Source organism: Octodon degus, unplaced genomic scaffold (assembly GCF_000260255.1).
Source record: "Octodon degus isolate 3935 unplaced genomic scaffold, OctDeg1.0 scaffold00005, whole genome shotgun sequence".
Taxonomy (NCBI): domain Eukaryota; kingdom Metazoa; phylum Chordata; class Mammalia; order Rodentia; family Octodontidae; genus Octodon; species Octodon degus.
The window spans coordinates 8,992,670-9,017,803 of record NW_004524581.1 but is presented as its reverse complement, the minus strand read 5'-3'; the positions used below and the strand labels follow the sequence as shown (position 1 = coordinate 9,017,803).

Here is a 25,134-nt window from a genome sequence, read left to right as displayed (position 1 = left end):
TGGGGTTAGGGCCACCCTTAGGAGGCCTGGGCAGATCAGGTGTGCTTCCACCCAGGAAGAGTGTGGCAGGGGTGGGACACTGAACTAGATGAAGCCCTGCTTTGGGACAGTGTCTGCTGCCATGGGCTCAACTTCCAGGGAGAATGATGGTTCTATGTAGCTCTAATCCACCATTATTCCAACAGCTACTGGAATGCCAGGAACCGAGCTGTGTTGCAGGCCCAAGTGCACCGAGGGAGTAGACAGACACAAGCTGCTACAAATGTGCCCTGCGCCTCAGGCCCTGACCACAGCACCACAGCAGGGTGAGGAAGAGGAAGGAGGTTCTGGGAGAAAGGATAGAAATCCTTGGTTGGAGTGTGCCCTCCCCACCACTCTCTTCCTGTGGGGTCTTAGACAGGAAGAGTTGTGCCCGGCACTTCAGGCCCTTCATAGTCCTGCTTTTACCCAATCTTCACTCCAAACTCCACACACTAGCAATCACGACCCCTCAAAGGATCCGAGAGCTCAAGTGGCTCACCCAGCATCCACAGCTAGGGTGTAGCACATGCACACAGACTAGGATGAAGGGCTCAGAGACCAGGAGCCAGGAACATCTTTCCAGCTCCAGGAGACCCTAACTCTGCAAACCCTGCTGGAAGTGGGATGCCAGGTGCTGCCCTGGAAACCTGTCTGCTTCCTTCACTCCTGCTCCCGCACGACAGTCACAGAGCTGCTGTTTCCAAGACATACATCCGTCATCTCTGCCAGACCCTCAGCCTCCTGCAGTACAGGGGAAACCCCGAGGGCTGTTCACCCACTCACTGTAGCACCCCCCCTTTCCAGCCCAGGGCACAAACAGCAAGCGCTCAGTATGTACAGCACTCATAAAAGAACCCCAGGCTCACCTGGTTCCTGAAGATCAAGGCCACCACGCCACCAATCAGCTCCATTATGAGGCAGATCCCAAGAATGTACATAAACTGGAAAGCAAAATTCAGAGATTCACCTTTGGGCCAGGGATATAGCTCAATGGTACAGTGCTGGCCTGGCAAACACAAGGTCTTCAGTTCAATTTCAAGCATTAAAAAAAAAAAAAAAAAGTTTTGCCTGGAGGGGGCAGAGGATGGAGGCTAGCAGTTGTCATGTTCCTGGGCCTGCTGCCCTCCCAACCCATGGACCATGACATGTGGACAGCTGTATCCAAGCTGCTCTAGAAAGATGATTATCATCCACATTTGTCCCAGGGGTCCTTAGTGGGTTTAGGTGACAAGCTTCACCATATCATCCACCCAAGGGAAGAGTTGGGCCTTACCAGGTACATTTCCAGGGGACAGACCTGGTTTGAAGGGCAGGCTGGGGCAGTGCTCCCAGCCCCACCGGGTATCCTCAAAGGTGGGGTGAGAGGTGCGTGAAGCTGAGAGGATACACATCCTATGCCTTTATCAGAAAGGGCACCATCCCCACAGACCCAGTAATCTCCAGCCTCAGGCAACACATGATCCTGCTTCTGTGGGACCATGAGACACACATGTGGTACAGAGTGAGAGAATCTACCTTGCCTGCATCCCAGCTTTAGGGACTCACCCTCACCACAGTTTGGAGATGCAGGGAGGGTTGACAATACCTGTTACCTCAGGATGGGCCCATGACCCGTTCTGGGGCCACCAGCATCCTGAGACTCTGAGCAGTTACCAAAAAAGATACTCTGGGATTAGAAGCCATAAGGCCTCTGCCAGCCTGGGGCTACTGGCCAGCACCACGTAGGCAGCCTGAGGACAACACTAGATGGGCACAGTCCCCAGGAGGTGGCCAGAGACACTGCCAACCTGCTGTGGGTGAGCTAAGGACTCACCTCTCACCACCCTCCTTTTGTCCAGCTTTGCTTGCTCTCATCCGTGTGGCTCCTCTCATTACAACCGAGGGTCCAGAGGAACAGGTGCAACCACAGTACTCAACTCTGCTTTTATAAACAGATAAGGGGTGGCCTGGGCCCTCCTAAGCCCTGCTCTACAGGCTGGCCTAGGAAACCCTCTGGAGGAGTGAGCACGTGGCAAGGACTTTTGTGGAGACCCCAAGAAGCCCCCATAGTCACAAACCCTCCTTCCCAAGGCTGAGCGCTGGGCAGGCCGACTCACCGCTTGAAGAAGGCACAGGTTGTCCCGGAGGGAGGCCAGCACACCAATGAAGGAGACGATGAACATGACAACCCCCAGGAGGGTGAGGAGGATGGCCGGGGCCAGGAAGGCACTTTCCAGGGTTTTGTACTTCTGCCGTTCAACCTCTGCGTAGATCCCCACTGACAGGACCAGGGCACCAATCAGCTGTGGCAGAAGGCAGCGGTGAGGAAGGGGAAGGGCGGAAGGAGGCATGACAACCTCTCTGGAGCCCATGCACAGCCTCAGTAGCAGGCCACCTGGCTCTGGACGGGGGTCCCCCAGAAGGGCCACACATGAGGAACCCCAGTGTGGGCTGACCTGTTTCCCCAAAAAGTCCTCTGCTGAAATCCTATATTCTAGTTCCTCAGAATATGACTATATTCGGAGACAGGGCCTTCAAAGTGGCAATTAAGTGAAAGTGAAGTCAGCAGGGTGGCCCTAATCTAGTAGGACTGGTGTCCATATAAGAGGAGACTAGGACACAGACAAAGACCACACAAGGACCAGGAGAAGAGGGCCATCTACAAGCCAAAGAGTGAGACCTGGGAAGAGCCAACCCATCGCACCCAGCTCTTGGGCTTCTGACCCCAGAGCTGTGAGCTAAACCCGGAATCTGTGGCTTAAGCCACTCGATCTGTGGCACTTGGACAGCAGCCACCACAGGCTAACACGGACTGTCATGGCTCACGTCCAGGCGTCCCCAAGCCTCATGCAGTCATCGGTGGGGCTTTTTCAGAGGTAGCTAGATCCAGAGTGTGACCCTGGGATTGACTCACGGGACAGGGCTAAGATCAAGGGCACTGAGATGCAGGAGAGCGTGCTGCCTGCCCTAAGAGCAGCCATCCAGATAAGACACAAAGAGCCAAGAAGCTCAGGCTCCCCTAGCTGCTTTGCTACCTTCTGCCCCATCACAGACCGTCTCCTCTGTGATGCCTGTACGCTGTGCATCCTGCCTTGGAGCCAGCTGATTCTGGACTGAAACCTCTACAAACTGAGCTAAATAAACTTTCCCTCTTAACTCTAGGTATTGGGTATTTTGTCCCAGCAATGAGAGAGAAGCAACTAAGACATGGACCCTGCATGGATGTGACACTTTGAAGAAGCCCTGGTTGAGTCAGAGAACATGGGTTCCCTATTCTGTCACTTGTTAATCCCAGACCCTGGACAAGCAATGCCCACCCAAGTCTGTGTTCTCATGTGAAAAACAGAAACAACACATTCACTGTGGCCCTGCTTACCCAAGGCCCTCTGCAAGGCTGTGGCCAAAACAACTGAGGTGGTGACTCTGTAAACCCAAACGCACATGGCCACCATGATATCTATTAGACAGGCAGGTGACCGAAAGGACATTTCAGCGCTGCTCAGGGGAGTAGACATTCACACAGTATCATAAATCTGGAATTTACTTTCAGAATGACCACAAGGAAGGCCAACAGATGGGATGAGAAATTTTGAGGGGATTTTCATTAAAATTCCTTTGTCTTTTTTTTTTTTTTTTTTTTCCGTCACTGGGGATTGAACTCAGGACTTTGTTCTTGCCAGGCAAGTGCTTATTCTATCGAGCTATCTCCCTGGCCCAGAATTCCTCATTATCAACATTTCTGACAACAGAAACAGTACACACTGTAACTTTCCACCAGAAAAACCCAGGCTCCTTGCTGCTGTCCAGCAAGCCCAAGCATTCACACCAGGGCCTTTGCACAAGCTGTTCCCACCACCTGGAAAGGGTTTCCTGATGATACGATCACTCCCCACTTCCTTCCATCTGTACCCAGCTGTCACCTGTCTAGTGAAGCCTTCTTGAGCCACCTTATTCAAAAGTGGAAAATCTCTCCTCACAAAACTCTTTACTGCTTTTTCTTTATTTTTCTCCTTTGTATTTACCAGTATTTAACACAGTGCAACATTTATTTTACTTTTTTGTTTCTCTTCTCCACCAGAATACAAGCTCCATGCCAGCTGGGATCGTCTGACTGTTCTGGGCATCTACAGCTCCCTGACAGTCCCTACTGCAGGGTGAGGTAGATGTTTACAATCAATGTTCCTGAACGAGTGCAAGCTGGAATTTCCCAGAGGCCCCTTACTCCACCCCTAGATCCTGAGTCACTTGCTATGTACCAGTCTTCTGCCTGTCCAAAGATCTCAACCATCCTTCCGGGCCACTCATTCCGGAAGGCTGGGAAATGTCACTGGGTTACGGGACTTCCCACTGAGCCCCAGACACTTGGGAGAACAAATGGAAGTGGTGTGCTATCAGCTCAGGTCCAGGAGGGAGTGAAGGAGAGGAGACAAGGGGCTGACAGTGTACTTCCAGGTGGTGGTCCTAGAGTCGCCATTCAGAGCAGCAAGAGGCTCCTTCACTTACATACTTCTACCCCAGGCAGTTCCCACAATGGACTCCTTTTTCCTCATGCCTTCCAGAATAGCCCCCTGACCTTCTACAGGGTGCCAAGGCCATCCTGAGTAAAGGGAAGTGGATGCTTCCTCCTCGGCTTTGACAAGGGACAGGGATGCCAGAGGTCACACAAACAGAATTTATGACTTACAAGCACTGATGCAGCGGATTACCCAGATCAGCTCCCTGGGCCCAGCACCCTGCTGTACTACAAAGCTAAGAGCCTTGGCTTGCAGAGATAACCCCTTTGCTGTGCTCAGTTGGCCGGGACCCACCTCCCCAGCTAGGAAGGAATGTCTCTAATGTACACCAGCCAGGGCAAAGGCACTGACACATGGGGTCGCCAGCCATTTATTAACAGTGTGGCCATACTGGGAAATCTGGGAGTGAAGGGATGCCAGCAAAATCACCCAGGCACGCATACACATAACACACACAACATACCAGGAAAGTGGTGACACTGGAAATGAAATCTACCACTGAGAAAGAGTAACGGGAAGCCATTGGGTCAGGCGCACTCCCAAACCCCAAACATGGTAAAAATCACTGTTCAACACTGACCTCAGCCCGTGGGCCCTCAGAGAACAACGGCCAGCAAATTTCTCCCTTCTGCGTGAAGCCCTGTGAAGATCCCTCACTACACTCTGGCCTGAATGAGATAAAAAATCAGGAGCCCCTGCACACGGGAGTTGAGGACAGGATTCAACATGGTGTGTGGAACCGGTGTTGGGGCCCCAGCATGAAACAAGGCACACGTCTGAGGGCCCTGTGTTCCTGAGGGTGGCAGCAAGGTTTTATCTTCCACCATGATAAAAAGTATAATCCTCACTCTGTCACTGAATTCACACAACTACATCATCCTAATCTGTTCTGTACTGATTCCATACACTCTGGAGAGTTCTACATTTCCTGTTGTCAGAAAAGCTGCTCTTCAGCAGCATGTGGACTGTCATCTCCCCCCCCCCCACGCCCACCCCACCCCCGCCTGTGCTCATCCCCCATTGCTGCCTCAGCCTGCTGCATCCCAAATCCCAGAACTGTCACTGGCCCCAATTCCCAGGCAGGACCGCCTCAACCTTCTGCAGAAAGGCAGTTAGTGGCTGCTCCTTTTATAGGTGCCCTCAAACCCCTTAATCACCCTAAGACAGCTTTGCTGGTAGAAAACAAAATTTCTCTGGATCCGACCTCATTCCCTTTAGTAAGCACTGCCACTTCCTTACTGGCTGGCTTTGTGACATTTCCAGACCACAAAAGCCACGGGAAAAGCACGTGGCCAAAGCAAACCCAGGCCTCCCAACTCCCCTGCCACCATGCACCAACAGCACTACCTCTGTGGCCAAGAGCAAGCCTATGTGGCTTCCTAAACAACCCAGGCCCAACTGGGCTCCCGGTCCAAGTGTTCCGAGGGGCACTGGGCACAGAAGGAGGCTGGCAGGAACTCTGAAATTTCCAAATGATATTTACATCTCTGATGACATCAGTTTATCCTGTTGAGTATAAAAGTATCTCTCAATGCCAGCATGCAATCCACTCCTCTCTGCTAATTATAGCTCTTCCCAGGCAGCCAGCCGCTCCAGCCGTGGTGCAGGAAGCAAATGGCCTATTCATCAACAGGACAGCTTCAGCTAAACAGGGTTAGGATGAGGGGAACACAGTATGCCCTTTTGGGGCTGCAGAGAGAGCATGCTGCTGGCAGCCCACGGAGCTTTGTAGCCAGGGAGTGCCTTCCATGGGCTGCAGGGAGACCGGTCACCCACGATGAGTGGACCATCTAAACCCTGCAGCCCGGAAATCAGCATCCTCCTGTGCAGGGCAGGCCCACCTCTGCGCATCTGCTGGGAAGCCTCCCTGCACCTGTGTACCCTTTGGGAAGCACCTGGTCACTGGTCCCAGCGGGCTGCCCCTCCCCCCACAGGTGGGGCAAGACAATGCTTAAAGGTTTATTTTTACCCCAAAAGGCATCAACTCAGCTGACTGTGTTCCAGGCTCTGTGTCAGGTGGTAGAGTCAGAGTCAGGGAGATCAGAAGACTAGATATGGGGGAAAGGAGACCGAGAGACTCTGGAAATGATAGTCCTATGATGGAACTCAGGAGAGTTGGGACTGGGCTGGAGGAAAAGTCATGCCTTTCATTTCGTTCCCCTCTGCTGCTGTTTAGCTCTTCAATGCCTCCCACAGGCTCATGTAATGGAGTTGTGCTCCCCTGGGTGGCGCTACTGGAAGACAGTGGAAGTGTTAGGAGGTGGGACCTGGTAGGAGATCTTCAGGGCGCACCCTTGAAGAGGATGATGGGACCCAGGATCCTTCCTCCTCTTTTCTGATTCTCTAGCCACAAGATGAGAAGTGTTTCTCTGCTCCATGCTGTCCCATGATGCAACTGGGCCAATAGTTTGTGAATTGGAAATCCAAAACCGTAAGCCAACACAAAACTTTCCTCTTCATAATTTGATCATCTCAGGCATTTGTTACATAGCAGAAAGCTGACTAACATAACCTCTTACTAAAACATTCTTTCCACATTGAATGTCTCGATGTAATTGGTTTATTTTGTAAGCTTGTACATTTACTTTCATGTATTTAAATATTTTTTTCTGGTATCTTATTCCCAGACTTCCCCAGAGCCAAAGGGGCTCCTAGTACAAAGAATGAAGAACTCTGGTCTGTGCAGAGGAAGATATATTGCCTGCCACAGACAGGTACACCAGACTCTGGAACTGGAACAAAAGTGAGGGGGAGATGTCAGAACTCCTTGATGGATCTTCTAGAAAGCCCTAAAACCTGCTTTATTCTAGAACTATCTCATGGGGCACGGAAGGCCCCAGAGTTCTGTGTTGGGTCAAAATGAAGCACTTTTCAGAATCCCTAGCTTTCAAGAAGATGGGAAATAGACAGTTCACCCCCAAGGCATAGGGGAGATTTAAAATAAACAGGGCTAGCAAGGCCCCTGCTTCTGGCCAGGCAAAACCCCAAAAATGAAGGTTCTCGTCCATTGGCCAAAACCCTATGGCCAATCCCACCAGACCCTGGGCCAAGCCCACCCCAGCTCAGCAGACTACCGTCTCAGTCTCTTCTGCCCAGATCAGGGTGCTGCAAGAGACAAACCAAGTTATGGGAGCTGACACCTGACTCCTCCCATTACCTCAGGGCCTGTGGCCATGTCTTGTCCTCTCTCAGGGTCACATTTTCCACCTCTGGAATAGTCAAGCCTATGGATATCAACAGAGCAAGTATTCTGGGCCATGAGCCTGCCAGGTGCGGGCCCCACATCATCTCCACGCCCTCCTCTCACGGCCAAGTGATGGCCAACCTCACTTCTCAGAGAGGCTCAGAGGTAGTCACATGATATCAGCTGTTAACCAGCCCTCCAGTCCCCACACATCTGCTCTGACCCCCACTTCTCACGTTGAGGTAATGCATATGCCTGGATCTACTGATGGCTTTCCCTATCTTCTCTTGTCATTCTGGCTGCCCCTAAACCCCTATTATAGTAACTATAGCTTTATAACACATCTTGGCATCTAGTAAGCTAGGTCCCGCCTTCTTGTCCTCTTAAGTATCCTGGATATTCATGGATCTGGATTTTTCCATATACATTTTTTTTTTAACTATTTGTGTATAGGTGTCCCCCCTAAAGCCTCATTCAGACTTGGAGTGGCCTGGCTTCTAGAGTTTGTGACTAACTCATGATCCACTGGGCTTATGGGTATGAGTGCTGCTGGGATTATGGGTGTGAGAGTTGCTGGGATTATGGGTGTGAGTGCTGCACCCAGCCTGGGGCAGATAGCCTGAATGCAACTCAAGGGAGAGAGACTTGCTCTCTGTAGCCATTGGTGCTGTTACTCCTCTCTTTTGCACTTCTGTTTGGGTGTTTTCCAATGTCACAAACAGCTGCCCTCTGCCCTGTGCCACTCTGCCTGGGAGCCAGCCAAGTATGGACTGAAACCTCCAGTAACTATGAGCCAAATAAACCTTTCCTTCCTTTATTCTAAGTGACTGGTATTTGTCCCAGGAGCAAGAGAAGTGTAACTGAGACAATTTTTAGAATCATCAGCCTCCATGGAGTGGGAGGCATTGAGATTTAACTAGTACCATCCCAAACCAACAGATCCCCTTGGGAACAACTGTAATTTTTACTCTGTCAAGTCTTCTTGCCCCTGAGCACAATTTCTTCCTTCTTTACATCTTGCCTCTTTACCCTTTGCTCTCAATAATGTTGGACTCTGCCTCTCTCCAGCTTCCCTGTGCCGCAGAAAAGACCTCAGCAGTGTTTTGTCCAGCAGACCCACGGTGGGAACCGTGGCCTTTGGAAAACAAGTCTGTGTAGAGGCAGTGTGGGCATGCCGGTCTGTTAGGCTGCCGCTTGATTCAAAAGACTCCCACATACACTCAGCACATTCCAGACTGTGAAGGAGCGACACTAGGAGGCTTGCAGGCCCCAGTTATTCAATCCAGTTTGGCAGAGTGGAATTTCCAGTCAGAAATACGAACAGAAAGTGTAGGGGGTGGATGCTGACCTAGCCAGGCCCCTCTAGAGCACAGCGTCAGGACAGGCGGGCGGGAGCACACAGGACCAGGATATTCTGAAGGTGCTGGGCAGCTGCTTCCTCCTGGGAAACCTCACAGGGAGTTCTGAGTGCAACGCAGGAGTTTGGCTTCTTGCACCTGAGCCCTCCATGCCCAATATATCAGCTGGAAGAACGGATTGCTTCAGATGTCACTAAGCCTACAGAAGGAGCTCTGGAGACCCCAGTCTGGAACAGAGAGCCGGAGGCTGGAGGACAAGATTGGCCCGTGTTGAGTACAGAAACCACTGAAACAGCCAGGGCAGGAAGGGGAGTAGAGAAAAAGGCCACCTCCCCGACACCTTCCTCTCTGACACAGCCCTTGCCACGCTCGTGAGTCTGCACTGTGAGACGCAGAGCTTGCCTCTCAGTGCTGTGTCCCTGCAGGCACCAGTAATGGTGTCATGGTGTCTGTCGTACTGTCTCCACCTCAACTCCAGCAGGCTCAACCCCAGGCCAGGCAGACTCACGACCCGAGGCCAGCTGAAGCTGAAAACAATGTTCTCCAGGGACACCCTGGATATCTGGTCCTGGCCCTAAGGACAGAGTCCCCCAGGTCTGGCCACCATGGGAAGTACCCCAGGCCTACAGGCAGAGCTTTAGCAGAGGACAGGGATAGAGATAGGGATGGGGGTTCTGGGAGACAGTCTTGGGGGCCCTAGGGATGAAGACCTGTGTGGGGTGGCAGTGGTCCCAGCTGAGTGAGCACATGGGGGTACACCTCTGTGGGCTCTTCTTCCTCAGGCCCTGCCTCCCCTAAAGCACCCAGCACCCACTATGTGTTTGAGGCCCTGCTGCTCAGTAGAGCAAGCCACTGGCAGAGATGGATAGGTGGGCCTAGGTCTCTTCCTCTCTCTTTATTTTTAAATTTATGTATTTGTATAGCTCATTGCACAGCTCAGACTTGTAGTGATCCTCCTACAAGGTGTTTTCAGCCTCCCTGGTGCTGGGATTATAGGCATGCAACACCATGCCTGGACTCGGTTGCTGGCTCAGAGTGCTCTGGGCATGTGTGACATGCAGGACCAGGAAGCTAACCCTGGTCTCTGTGCTTGCCAAAGCAGGCACTTAGTCTGCTGAGCTATCTCGCTGTCCCTTTTTTTTTTTTGGCCAGCTCAGCCTGCCCTGAAGGTGGCACTAGTATAGCATATAGTGCCAGGGATCAAACCCCGGTCCCCTGAGCTTGCCTAAGCTTGCCTAAGCAGGTGCTTTAGACAGCCGAGATATCTCACTGGCCCCTTCTCAGACTCTTTAAAAGGAGACTCAGGCTCACAGAGGTTATATGAGGTGACAATTGTCCTCTACAGTGGCCTACATTCAGGCCTAACAGCCTTTCAGAACCCACAGCTGGTCACCAGGAGCTGGTCCAGCATCCCCTATTCTCCTGCTGGCCTGGGAGTTTGTTCTGCAGGACTCAGGGTGAAGGCAGGGGCATGGAGAAAGGGGGAAAAAAGGCCTTGTGGGCTCACCTCCCAACCGCGCTGGATTGCTGAGAGGAGAGAAACCCTAAAAAGAGGGGGCCTCCTGAAAAGGAGCAGACAGGAGGGGGGACTGGTGAGCTGCGGGGAGGACCAGAAGAGATGAAGGAAATTAAAGCGCAGGTGCTGAGAGGGCTGAGGCCCCTGCCCGGGAAAGGATCGCCTATAAGTTAAGGCGATCTTAATCTGTCTCTATCCAACTGTGGCAACAACAGCGCTCACTGGGCTCTCTGGGCCTCATTTTCCCACTGATTGTGACCACCCCCTAGAGCCCCTTTCCTCCCCAAGAGCCCATGAACCTCACCCAGAGGGGCCCTTCCAGCACGCACACCAGCACCCCACGTGATGCAAAGGCCTCTCCTTGTCCACAGGCTGCTGAGTCCTTGGGGAGTCCATGCTCATATAGGGGATGTCACATTTCTGCATGGGCCAAGCCCTAAAGGGACAGAGCTGCCCTGGCTCCCCCAGCCTCCAGCTCTGCCTTCCAGAGGAGCCTCAGAAAAGAGACCATTAGAACGAAGGCAGCGAAGGTGACTAACCAGCATCCGGAACAATAGAGCCCTCTCTCTGCTTTTCAACCCCTATGGAACTAGTAATGGGAAGCCTCCACTGGTAGTGGTATTTCCACTGTTAACTACGCCATTGAACATATTGCCCAAGGTGCCTGTTACCTATTGCATGCCGAGTATGGCAGCAGGGTCCAGCAACACGCCCCAGCTCCAATCTCAACAACTTCACAGTTGGCACACACTATGCATGTGTGTCCGGATGTCCTGGGAATTTACAGCACGTCTGGCAGCTTAGCTCCAGACCACACTTGCCACAGAAGCCAAATGAAAGGAGCGAGCCAAGCCAGCCCTTGTGGGCCAAAGAAACCGTGATGCCTCTGAAACACGATGAAAAGTTCTGGGCAGCCAGCAGGTGCCCAGTGAATGTCATTTCCTCCCTAGAAGCATGTTGTGCTGTTGTAATTCAGATGTTCCAAGACCTGAGTAAGATGCTGGAAACCATTTCTCCTTTAGAGCCAATTTGGTCCAAGGTTAATTGGAGGGAATGGAAGAATATTTTTCTGAATTCTAAGGCAGCATTCACTGATTCAATATGTATCATCAAGCTCTGACTACATATGCACCAGGCAGTGGGAATGAACTGGTGGGACCCAGTTCCTACTTGCACAGGGCCCCTCTGGTGCTGGGGAACCTCAAGCACAGGGAACGAGTATGCAAAAGGCCAGAGCAGAGGAGCATGTAAATCAGATGGCAGGGTCAGAGAAGGCTTCTGGGAAAAGGTAATGCTTGGACTGAGTCAATTTACTGGCCAACCAGGAATTCCTAAGGTGGACAAGAGAGCCGAGGAGTTCCCACTGCACACAAAGGATGACAACAGGAAATGGGGCCAGCGAGGTACACAGAGAAGACCCAAAGGCAGGTCTCACGGGTGAGCCAAGAAGTTCACTCATTCATTCACTAAGCATCTATTTACAAAGTGGCCATCATCCATGGTTGTAAGCCAGTTGGTCCCCAAAGTCCTTGTCACTCTAAAGCTCTTGAGGATTCTACAACTTTCACTGCATGAATACCATTCATCAATTTATCATAAATTATATCTGAGTCATATTTAAATATTTATTAATTCACTCAGAATGAAGTTACAGATAAACATAAATAGCATGTTTGAATAAAAACAATTTTTTTTTCCAGAAAAAAAAAAAAAAAAGAAAAAGACAGGTGAGAGGGTTAGTGCTGGCTTTGCCTTTCTGCAATTTTTTTTTTTTCTTGAGGTTATGAGCAGAATATAGTTATTGAGAGAAAGAAGGCTCCTGTCCAAGAGATGGACAAGAGGGGGGCCCGAGCGGGTAGTTCCCCCCAGGAAGTTGTCTCTTCCAGGAACTTTTATAGAGGAAAACCATGTGGTGAGGTAGGTCTAAGGTAGTGGAGAAGACATGGGAACTCACTTAGTTGGGCATGAGGTGGGACAAAACTATGGTCAACCAATGAGATTACAAGCACCATTGCTCAGGTAAAATTGATTAAATCCAGTATCAAATGGGAAAGCAAGTCACGTAGCAAGTGGGCATGAATACGGGACAGGGTCTCTTCCTGTTGGGGGTTGGGCTAGTGATTTCTGCAAATGTTAATATTGACAGGGAGCACTGTGGTTCCTAGATCCACTCCCTATTTCATCTGTGTGCCTCAGAAATGCTCCACCACAAAGCCAGAGAATGAGGGCAGAAGCTTGAGGACCCCAAAGGAAGTGATTTGGGCCTGAGGCAGCCCCTGAGGGGACGCCTGGCTCCCTGGGCCTGCAGGGAGTACAGCACCGAGCTTACTGGCCACGCACTGCACAGCTCCTTCACGGCTAACTTTCGACTGCTGCCTGGATCCTGGAGGCCTGGGTGACACCTGCGGTTGCTGTGTACCTGAAGTCTCCCACATCTGGAACCTCCTCACTGATTCTGAGCCCTCAGAAGCCTCCACACCTGCTCATCTGCAGGACATCTGGATTCACTTTGTGGTTTCCTAGAAATCCGGCTATGGCTGCACGTTTCCAGGGGCAGCATTTCTGAGGCCTGCAGTAGGGGGTGCAGCCTGGCCTTCCCAACCCGGACAGCCCACCCCCTCCTCATACCGCACCTTCCCCAAGATAACAGCACTCCTCAAAGTTAATCTGAGCGTGTGACTCCCCACTTCCTTATGTTAGTGGTTTCCATGTTCTGTCCGGGCTGCCTGCTTCTCACCACCTCCAGGTACCCACTGCACTTCAGGCCACGGTCTCCTCAGAACTGGTGACTGTGGGGAAGCTGTCCACTGGCCTCCTGCCACCCCACTCCCCCACCCCCCCAGTTTCTTCTCAGCACACAAGCCTAGGACACTCCAAATCATAGTCATAACCAATCGCTGCTCTGCAAACTTCCAGCACCTGCCGCCACTCAGAGCAAAAGCTGGAGTCTTCTCAGTGGTTAGGAGGTCCTCATCACACACACACACACACACACACACACACACACACACACACACACTGTCTCCAGCAGGCACAGCCCTTGCTGTTCCTGGAACCCACAGCACCTGCCAAGCTCTGTACATCTTAGCAACGAGGCTTGGACCATCTCTTGGCCCAAATGTCACCTTCCCAGGCCACCCTAACACCCTTTCCCAGCTTTCACGGTCCCTTTACCTTTGATTTTTTTCTGAAACACTTACCCTCCCTCCCCCAGCAGCTAGGATGTGAGCTCTAGCCAAGGTGAGACTTTGGGTTTGGACTGCTGTGTGATTGTAAATATTCCCCAAATTTAATTCATATGACTTTGCTTTCTTGTCACTGTTCCCTACACAGCACAGCATAATGATGATGTGTGTGGTACTCATGCCGTTACGTACTGTACGTTATCCAGAGACAACTCACAGCATGTAGGAGGAGGTGTGCAGAGGTGATGTACAAAAGAACACCTTTTGTTCCATTTTTGTTTTTGTTTTCTATAACACAGAATCTCACTATGTAGTCTTGGCTGTCCTTAAACTCACTAGGTACCCCAGGCTGGCCTCAAATTTGTGGCAATCCTTCTGCCTCAGCCACCTGAGAGCTGGGATTAGAGATGTGTGCCACTGTGCTTGGCCAAAACTACACTGTATGAGAGATCTGAGTGACTTCAGATTTTGATATGGGGGGTGGCGGTCAGCCCCCTCAGGTTCTGAAGGATAATGTAGTTCTTATTAAAATCTGCAGGTCCAGCAAGATAACTCAGCAGACTTTAAACACCTGCTTATGCAAGTGCAGGCACTGGGGTTCGATCCCTGGCACCACATGCAACACAGGCCCCGCCCCTGGGCACACTGAGCCGGCCATGAAGTCCAGGCATGGTGGCTCACGCTTATAATTCCAGCCCTGGGGAGGGTGAAAACAGGAGGATTACTAGGACTCTGAGCTGCATAGTGAGACCCAGTACCAAATATAAAAAATAAAAAAGAAAAAAGAAAAGAAAAAGTAAAACGAGAAAACAGGCAAAAGAATTTGAATACAGGCTGAGTATCAGTTGATATTTAATTTCATGGTGATTTTTGTCAGACAGTGACGGTGTATCAGAATGGCTGTTTGGGAAAGCTGCGCCCAGGGGTATTTAGGGAGACTGTAGCTTGCTTTCAATGGGATTGGCAGAAAAGAAACTGTTTATTTAGAGGGATGTTAGGGCAAGATGACAACTGGCAACTCAAAGGCATGTGAGCATTCTTTGAACTCTTAAGTTTTTTCTGTGCGTTTAAATATCTAAACAAAAAGATGATGAAGTGTCTCCCACAATGCTCCATTTACAAAGCACTCAATTTAGGACACACCATTTGAGGGATTTTGTGGCAGACTGTTACAGCTGTCCATCTGGCAGGGATAAGAAGCCTCCCCAGGTCACAGTGAAAGGACAAAGAGCAGCCTCCCCACTCACCAGGGGCACACTGCCTCTCCAGCCCCACCCCCACCCTGGGCCAAGACTTAAGTGCTCCAGCCGGGCTCTCAGGCCCCTAGGCTATGCCCTGGTCTACCAGCCGGCCGTGATCGCTGCTTTTCCCAGAGCTTGCCAAGGATGATTAAAGGTGGGGCACCCACAGAGTCTCAGGTCTGCCCTATGGCCACTAAGTTGTGATTAACAAGGGACAGAACTCCAGTGGACTCATCTCATGCTTTTTGACTGTGAATTTGTACTTTAGCATAAAATAGGCAGCTATGTGTCCCAGGACCTTTCTCTGAGGGATACACGAAGCAATTGATGTGTTTGCCCACTTGTATGAGGAATGGCAAGTGTGCACACAGCGTGCATGTGTGCCAAAATGGCAAAACGGGATTTATTTCCTGATGGGCCCTTGAAATGGTTTTGTATATATTTACCTAAGCATCACAGAGGGTACAGTAGACCCATACCCTTCCAGGATTTTTTTTTTTTTTTTTTTTAATGTTTTCTTTTGTTTTTTCTGGTAGAAGTGGCTCGGCTCAGTCCAGTGGCACAAGAAAATCCAGATTTACAAGTTTTGGAAATCAAAGGTGAATCATCAGATTACTCATGCATGGATGAGGACAATCCACTGTGATAAAATGCACGCTTTCCTACCAGAAGAGTGGAGTGGTGAGGAGCTGGATGCTGGCCACGTGAGCTGACGTTCCTGGGTCAGTGAAATGGGGTAAGAATCAACTGACACAGACACAGGGAATGCAGGTCTCCTCGATTCAGACAACCAGGAAAACAGCAATGTGAATACATACCCAACTAGTCAAACTGTTGCAAAATAGCTACACAACCGAACAGGATGATCCAACTTCAGAACTAGGCCTCAAAACAGAGTGAGGGTCTTGGTAGGGGCAAAATGCATTGCACAGAAGGCCAGCACTGCATTCAGGGCTGGATATTGTAACTGACAAAATGCTACAACATGCAGTAAATTACGAAGAGGTTAAAATGCAAGTAAAACTTTCTGTATGCACCAATAGCAGTATTCAAAAATTATTCATGGGCTGGCCAAATAGCTCAGCAAATTAAAGCACCTGCAAGCAGGCACATAGGCCAGGGGTTCGATCCCCAGGCCTGCCGTGCCGGCCCTGCGCCAGGGGCACGGTGAGGCAGCAATTGAGACTGGGCATGGTGTGCACCTGTAATTCCAGCTCTTGGGAGGCTATAAACAGGTGGATCACTACAAGTCCAATCTAGTAGTGAGACACTGAATACCCTATAGACCCTTCCCTAAAATAAAAAAAAAAAAAAAAAAAAAAAGTATTTATTATGACACCTCACTGGCTGAACTGAAAGCACTCATAGATCTTAGCACAGGTTTCTCCTGGTGATCGCAGGAATGTAAAAGACTTACAGAAAGGCAATGGGTCAAAATATGGCATAAAAATTTATGCCCTTGTAGGTGTGAAGACCTATCATGATTCCTGTTTAGATATTTATCCTGGAACTCAACTCTAAGGTCCTTATTTATATAGTAATAAATGAAATGATGTTGGGACCAGACTTGTTTCTCCTGCTTCCCAAACTAATAAAAATGTGACACTGAATGGTTGGTTTACGGGTCTCCAGTTGATATTACATAAGCTGATCGGAGTAGAACAGAACACACAAACGAGTAGGAAACTCCAAATGAAATGCTGCAATTCCAGAACAGAGAATTGTACAGTACTATCCTTGGATTTCAGAGAGGTACAACGCTGGCAAATAAAAACAGACTGGTACAGCAGAATATGTACCAGGATGGAAGTACTGATAGGGAAACCTTGACAAAACGGAAGCCCAAGATGGAAACTCTCAACAACAAACCAAAGATGAAGAAGATGTTGATGAGTTATGCAACAACTATAATGTCACTTGAAATACAAAGCACTGAGCACTGGTTGTGTCTTCATCCTAAATATGTGTAGCATAGTTTGATAGCTTACAAAGAAAATAACAAGTGCAAAACATCACAAAGAAATTTTCTTAAGACAATTGAGACTGGAGCTCATAAGATATCATTTACAACAGGACAAAACAGGACCAGGGAGACAGCTCAGTGGCATAAGCGCCTTCCTGGCAAGTGCAAGGTCCTGAGTCCAATCCCTAGTACTGGGGAAAAAATTTCTGCCCAAGGAGCTACACAAAAAAATTGTGGCGCACACTGGTGAGCTGACACGTGAACAGGCAAACAGAGCATCATAAAGAGCTACTAAAACAATAGGAAAGCAAAAAAGATGTCAGCTGTGCCCTACTAGAAAGTAGAGGACAGCAAAACATCTATGCTAGCACCGTAAGCAACACTTGTGTGCGGGACGTGCAGCTGAGTGTGAGGACTGCCTTGGATGTGACAGCTGAAGAGAAGATTGCTTCTTGGTAGAATTTTGCTTGTGTTTACACTGTAGTTCATATAGATTTTTATTTCCAATGTTATCTTTTGCATTTCATAAGTAAGTAAACCGCTGATATGAAGACGTTGATGTGTATTCTAAGTACTTGTTACCTACTGGTATTTTACTTTACTGACGTCTTATTTCCCTGCTAAGTGACTGTTGTACAATATAGTAGGAAGCTCCTGAGAAAACAGGAAGTAAAGAGAGGTGACACGATTGCCATGAGAAGTCAAGCACACATGCTGTCCGTGTAGGCAATAGGTGTGCATGGAACGTGCAGCTGTCATGTGTGAGGTCTACCTAGGGCATGACAACTGAAGCAAAGCTTACTTGTGGGGCAGAGTTCTTGGTATTTTCACTGTAGTTCATATAGGAATTTATTTCTGATGTTATCTTTTAGTAAACAAGTACTGAGTTGATGTGAAAATGTCACTATCTATTCTAAATGCACAATACATGTTAAGAATTCAGTAATTTATTTTATTGATAGTTCATGTTCCTCTTAACTACACACTGCATAAAAATATAATAAACACCTCCTGATAAAACAGCAAGACCACTGAGATGTCAAGTATGTCCTATAAAGAGGTCAGGAAAGCAAAAGACACAGACTGTCAGCGTAAGCAATGTGCGTACAACACGCACTGTTGTTGTGTGTGCAGAATGCCTGAGATGTGATAACTTAAGTTTTGTGGTTTTTTTGTTTTTTGTTTTTTTTTTTTTTTTTTTTTGCACAGTGCTGTTGGCATTTTCACTGCAGTTCATATAGGATTTGGTATGTTCTTTTTTAGGTTTTGTAGAGCAAAAACCAGTCAACCTTGAAATTCTGACTTTTTTTATAAACAATAAAAACTAAAAACTCAATATTTCGTTTTTGAGATATTTTTCCTATTAAGTACTCCATGTATAATATCATAAAACTAAAACTAGTAATTCATCAATAGAAATATTCTAAAGAATAAACATGGGTCTGACAGACCCACATATATGCGCCTTGGTGACAAAATTAGTCCTTGTACCAAAACAGGAACAGGGTCTGCCATTTGTGTAAGGAAAGCCCCTGGGGCCGCATCTCAACATAGCTTTACTGGACCCATTAAATAAACCTGTCCTTACCTTGTGTTTTGTTTTGTTTTATTTGAGATTGGATCTCGCTATCCTTCAGGCTGGTTTTTTTGGTGGAACTGGAGATTGAACTCAGGCCCTTGCGCTTGCCAGGGAAGCGCTTATTCCACTGAGCCATCTCCCCAGCCCTATCAGGCTGGTCTTGAACTTACTATGTAGCCCAGACCGACTCAAGCTTAGAGAAATCCTCCTGCTGCAGCCTCCCACCATACCTGGCTCCGTATCTGCTGTTTACATTGTCCCTAAGCAAGGAGAGGCCCAGGCCCAGCAGGTCTCTGCAGATCTAGTGCAACACACCGCAGTCCTCCCAGGGACCAGAGCCTGTGACACTCAGCTCCTCAAGCTTCAGATGCACAAGGAGCCTTTTGTCCAAATAAAAGTCACCACGTGGCATTGGCTGGTATGCTGGCTACTAATTTTTGTTTCAACGCACAGAAGACATTTTAGAGATGGTTGGGGTACTTTTAAAATGAATTTGCTATTTTCCTTTCTTTTTTTTTTTTTCTATTTTATTTTCTTCCCTTTTTTTTTGTTGTCGTTTGTTTGCTTATTTGCTTGTTTGAGACACGGCCTCAGTATGCAGTTATCCTCCTGCCTCAGCTTCCTGAGTACTGGTATCATAAATATGTGCTACCATTCCTCCCTTGAACTTGGTATTTTCATAACTGTGAAAATGGTGTGATTATATACACAAAAAATTCTCCCCAAGAAACACATACTCAGTCATCGGGGTGAAGTGCTGTGATGCCTGCATATCCCCCTGTAATGGCCGGATACGTACTACTGCATCCTATTTCAACTTTTTTGGACTCTGAATTACTTTACAATAAAAAGTTGAGCAAGGGAAGCCCAAGCCCACATTGTCCACAGGCCCCGCTTGGGGGCCTGTGCCGTCCCTTGCAAGTGGCCAGAACACACCAGCAGCTGGCAGGGAGCCTTGGGGTCACAATGAGAGGACTGGATGGGGTAGCCTCCTTACCCGGAATTAATGACCAAACCTGGTATTTCACTAACTGCTAAGTGCAGCTAAATGCAGGCTGCAACGAGAACCTACCTATTACCCACCCAGGCGAACTTACAGGAGACAGGATGTGAGCGGGGCTTTGAGCCCGCTCCTCTGGCCTGTGAAGAGCGCTGCAGGGGGCGGCGAGGGTGGCTCCACACCTTGCTCTAAGAAAGGTAGGACAAGAGGAGACACTCGCAGCAGACGCGCAGGACGCGAGCCCTCCCCACAGCAGGGCCGCTGGGCCAGCCGGCAGGATGCACAGCACCTCCTGGCAGCTGTGTGACACCGCACTGCCCACAGCCTCTGAGCCCGGCTCTTCTCCAGTCACTCATGCAACATCACCACAGCCAAGCGCCTCTGGAAACTGTGACATGCTGTGACACAAAATGCAGATCCCAGTTCCTCCCTTCAGCATCAGTAGAGCATGGGCTCTGTTCCCATCAGTGGTGGCACACTGCCCAAGTCCCCAGAGAGGAGCGGGAATGGCCACTGGGAACTCCCTCATCGCCCAAGATCCCACCCTTCCCTTGGCTACTGACTTGCACTATGACTGAATGGATGTTTACATTTTGGTTTCTGAGATACAGTCTTGCTATGTGGTCCAGGCTGGACTTGACTCACTATGTAGCCCTGCCTGTCCTCAAATTTGCAGCAATCCTCCTGCCTCAGCCTCCTGATGCTGGGATTACCAGCATGTACTGCCCCTCCTTGCTCTGACTTTTTTTTCTTAAACCAACTGACTTTTCTTCTGCAAACAAAGTCCGGACCTAAGCTGATCAACATCTGTGAAACTGCGGATGTGAGGTCACACTACACTTAACATACGCATATTAAATTTGTGAATGTTCCCCCGGGAGCCATTGCCATCCTCTTGCGGACTACCAGGAGGGACTGGATGGAGGCTATGGGAGTATCTCTGCTCCCTGATTATTCTGCAGAAGGAAAGCTGAGGCTCAGAGAGATTCCCCAGGAGAGGCAGTCACTCCCACAAGGTCACACGGCGAATTAGCTTCGGTCAGCAGCTGTGACCCTATTTTCCGGGCTCTCAAGCCAGTGCTCTGCACTGCAAACCACCCTCCCTCATCAGGAACAAGAGTTCTCATGCCCTGGCACATCCTTCCAAAAAACGGAAAAAGAATAAAGTTGTTTGTTCGTTCGTTTTTTGTTTTCAAAAGGACAGTGAGGCCAGCTCAGAGAGTCAAATGTGACCTGCACCAGGACGCTTCCCACACTTGAGGTCTGCTTGCGCCCTCCTCTTCCACATTGAGCATCGCTCGGCCCTCTTTTGTGGGAGAGCCCTGGCCCCCGCCCTGTGGAGCTGGCACCCTCGCTTCTCCAGGCTCCTAGATGCCAAGGAAATGTTTGATGAGTGACTTAACAACCACACCAATGAGCAAAACACCTACCCCCAAAGAGCCCGCCTCTAAGGCAGAAGCTCTCCCGTGGAACAAACCCCTCCACTTCCAGCGCACACTGACGAGTCACTCGCCCTCTCTGCCTCTTTCCTCACAGTAACTGGGAGCAACGGAGCCACCTGACACAGCTTCTAGGGGCATGTGGAAGGACTGCGAGAAAACAACTCGTCCAAGTGCCCTCCAGAGCCAGAGGAAGGGGCTTGTTCGTAGTCAGCTTTATAAACACAACAGGGAGGATGCGGGGCTCAGCCAGACAAAGGCAGCAAGGAGGGGAGGGGGGCTGGCTGAACAGTCAAATTTTATTCTAGGTGAAGCCCCAGCAAGGAAGGAAGACAGCAACAGGCCAAAGAGTGCCCGTGCACCTCCGGGTGCACCTCAGGGTCTGCGGGGCCCTGGGCAACCCCTGCCCTGTCTTGGGTCTGCTCTGAATGTAAGCCCACCTTCACCCCTTCTCTCCCTCGAGGAGGAGTCAAGTGGCCACTGGTAACCCTCCGGGAGCCCGGAGCCCAACACTGTGTCCCTGCCAGAGCCTCCTGCAGCTGCTGGCCAGGCCCATCTGCCCACCCCGCCTGCGTCACCTAAGTCTGCAGCTGCTGGGACTCAAGAGTGCCAGCTTCTCAAAGGACAGGGACAGAGCTGTCCATCACAGAGCCAGGCAACAGTAGGTGCCCAGGGCAACTCACTTTCCAGGTCCTCTGTCTCTCTCAATAAAATTTCCTACTCTTTAAAACAAACAAAAAAAAAAAAAAAAAAAATGAACAAAAGACAGTAGTTGCCCAGGTCAGGTGCTGAGCACAACTAAGCAGAGACAGGAGCTGGGTTCCCACCACCTAGGCCTGGACCCTGCTGGGAACATTCTTCCCCCTCTATGAGAAGTCACGCATCAGGCCTCTGTCCCCAGGTAGTGTGGACACCTCCAGCCCAGCTGGAGAGGATGTTATCCGAGGGTGCCACTGAGCGTGCCCACGGGCTGCAGTCCTCGGGCCAGGGGCACTTGCTGTGCGGCCTGGGCCCAGGTCCTGCCCTCCACAAGGCACCGGCCGACCAGATGCCCACTGCAGCTGGCTGTTCAGTCCCGCTGGGGGTCCAGGCCACACCCTCTGTGTCCCAGGGCCACCACTCGGGCTGTGAACCCTTCATAGCCCCGCATGGCAAGCAGTCTGGTTTAACTGCTTTTTAGGAAGTCACTCCTGAGAACTGCGTTCCTTACCAGTGTGTACCTCTTCACCCACGTTCCTCCAGAGCACAAGCCTCTGCAAACCTCCCAGGACGAGGCTTCAGGCGCTGGTGGGGGCGGGGCTTCGGGTCAGGGGTGGACCCAGGGCGCTCACTGCGGCCAGCCTCGCTCCTCCCCCAGTTCCGCCCCTCTCAGCTTGGCCCTCTCATAGTGCTAAAATTATGGCAAGCCAAGAAAGCAAAAAAACGGAGCTGGCTCCATTGCCCCCTCTGCACTGTGAGGCAGTCTGTGAAGCTGAAAGGGCTCATCTAAGGTTCCCAGCATTGCCTGGGTGGTTTAACGCAACAGTTTTATTCTCATTTTTTTTTTCTCTCTCTCTCCTCTCTCCTCTCCCCGCAACCCATTTCTTTTTATTTTTGCAGACAAGTTTTTGCTATGCGGCCCAGGCTGGCCTTCAGTTCACAGCGATCCTCCTGGGCACACTTTTCGGTGGGGCCACCATTCAGCCCACTGGAGAGCTTAGCAGCCAGCCAGAAATCACGACCTTGTCCTTCCACTAACCAGCCCCTAGCTTGGCACCATTACGGGTTTATCCTGCCTGCCTGGCACTCCTCATCTGGAAGGCGAGAGTAGACCACCCCCGCCACACCTTTCCATGCGCAAATCTGATTCTACTGAAAAATTTGCAAGTTACACACTACAGAGAAATGCTTCCTTTAGAGCAAAAAGACAACCAAAAGGAAAGGAAAAATTCTAGAAGCCACAGATTCCCTGTCCTTCTCCAAGACACAACCAGGTCCCCTGGAAAAGAAGCCCAAGGTCCCAGGGTTCCCCACACCTCCAGGCTGGGGAAGGCTGGGCATCTCCACACTTCCCCAGCTCTACCTTGTCCAGACCAAGTCCCCAACTCCTCCTGCACCCCACTTCTTCACCTCTGGCAGGATTCTCTCCCTTCCTGGGCCTCTCTCAATCATGTACACAAATTCCACAGCCCTGAGACACTGCCCAGATCATAGCAGGTGTAAAAGTGTCCACACAGCTCAGCCCTCGGGATGTGGCTGCAGAGACAGTCAGCTCGGAAAGGGCCAGTCCAGTCCCAGATCCCTGCCTGGTGTGTGGTACCAGAGCTTCCGTTTCCTCTGCAGCTGCACAGGAACCCTCATCTGGCCATGACGAACAAGGAGAGGTGACACTGCAGAACCCTGCCCACTCCATCAGCTGCTCTGAGGGCAGGGTGTGGTCCTCTGTGCTTGTCAAACCCGCTCAGCAGAAGCAGCCTCCACCTGCCTCCAAGCACTGTCTTCTGACCTCAGGAAGTGACCCTGTCTCCGGATCTGGTCCCAGTTCCCACCCCCCAGCACCCAGGAGACTGTCCCGATCCATGAGAGCGTAGGCTGGGGGTTGGCTTCAGGCCACTGCCAGCCCCACAGCTACCCCTGCCCCCATCACCCTGGGCAGCACTGGCACCCAGCAAGTGCACATTTAGAAATAATAGTGGCAGCCAGGTGTGGTGGCACTTTGTGATCCCCTAAGTTTGAGACCAGGCTGGGCTGCAGAGTAAGTTTAAGACAAGCTTGAACTACAAATGTGAGACTCTGTCTCAAAACAAAAACCGAACAAGGCCAGCCAAATAACTCAGGGGATTAAAGCGCCTGTTTAGGCATATGCAGGGGCCAGGAGTTTGATCCCCGCCCCGACCCTGGGGCCCCCAGGAACTGTGATTGAGACTGGGCAGGTGGCACAAGCCTGTAATCCCAGCACTTGGGAGGCTGTAAACAAGAGGATCACTATGAAATGGATCTACACAGTGAGACCCTGTACAACCTGTACACCCTGTCCTAAATACAAAAAATAACAGTTACTGGATTACAGATGATTACTGATTTAATAAACAGCAATAGCAGACTTAACAGAAGTGACTGCCTGCCCACAGCTATGGCCGGGCAGCCACCCTGCCCCCAGCACAGCAGGAGAACCTGGACATAGAGGAACCAACTAGGGAGATAGGAACAGCCTTGGGGGAGAGGCTGGGAGGCCATCCTGGGAGAGGCTTCCATCTGCTCCAGGGCCTGTGGTCCTGGCTCCCCCTGGGCAGGGCAGGAAACAAGCAGGAGGGCTCTGCACAACGAAAAACAACAAGCCCAGACTCAGCCAAAGCTGTTTCCTTCCACTGTCCAGGCAAATATTTGTTTCTCTCAAGAGCAAGATACAACCACCTGCCTTAGTAAGAAAGTCCCTTTTGAGAAAAATTCTTGAGCGAGACAGGCAGTTTTGGGGTGCAATGGCTCCTGTCTCAGGGACTGACACACGTGATGGCCTCGAGGCCTCAGTCTCCAGGTCTGCAGCTTTGGACAGCAGCAGCTGTCCTGTGCAGTCCACAGGGCTGTCTGAAGGATCCAGAGAGGTGCAGGCATGTGTGATGAGACGGGCAACAGGCTGTGAAAACCCTCCGCCAAAGGAGCAGAGGCCCCAGCCCAGCTGCCCCATGCAGGGGCACGAGAGAGGTCCTGTTTCAACAGACAAGGCCGTAGCCTCGGGCATCAGCAGTTATCCGGCTCCGGCAGCCCTGGCCCTGAGCTCCCGGAAGCCCTCTTCTGCCCCAGTTTCTGGCGTCAGGCCCAGCTCTCCACACCTGCAGACATCCTTCCCTATGCACCCAGAAAGAGGCCTCCTCCTCTCCTGTCATGAGCCTTCCTCTCCATGAGCGACAGTGTGCCCCAAGAATGTCTCCATCCTCCCCAGCACGGAAGAGCACACACCTATCTCTTAGCTGCCACGGGCCTCCCCGCGGCTTCTTCAGTATGCACACCTGAGGGATCAGGAGGCTCGGAGGGGAACCTTACCCAAAGTCACAGAGATCTGATGCTACATCTAGGTCTCCAGCCAGCTCTGCCACCGGTTGTGACAATTACAACAATACTCTCCATCACTGAGATCCCAAACGTCCCACACAGCAGGGCCCCTGCCACCCTCTGCAC

The 25,134-nt window shown here is 50.6% G+C and overlaps 1 protein-coding gene across 1 annotated transcript in view; it reads right to left on the bottom strand.

Moving 5' to 3' along the window:
- Tspan15 (tetraspanin 15) overlaps positions 1–25,134 on the bottom strand; it is a 45,896-nt gene that overhangs the window by 13,539 nt on the left and 7,223 nt on the right. The window contains exons 2-3 of the mRNA XM_004623958.2: positions 2,118–2,303; positions 888–962 (exon numbers count right to left, since the gene is read on the bottom strand). Of these exons, the coding sequence (XP_004624015.1) occupies positions 888–962; positions 2,118–2,303 (261 nt within the window). The remainder of the gene's footprint in view (positions 1–887; positions 963–2,117; positions 2,304–25,134) is intronic.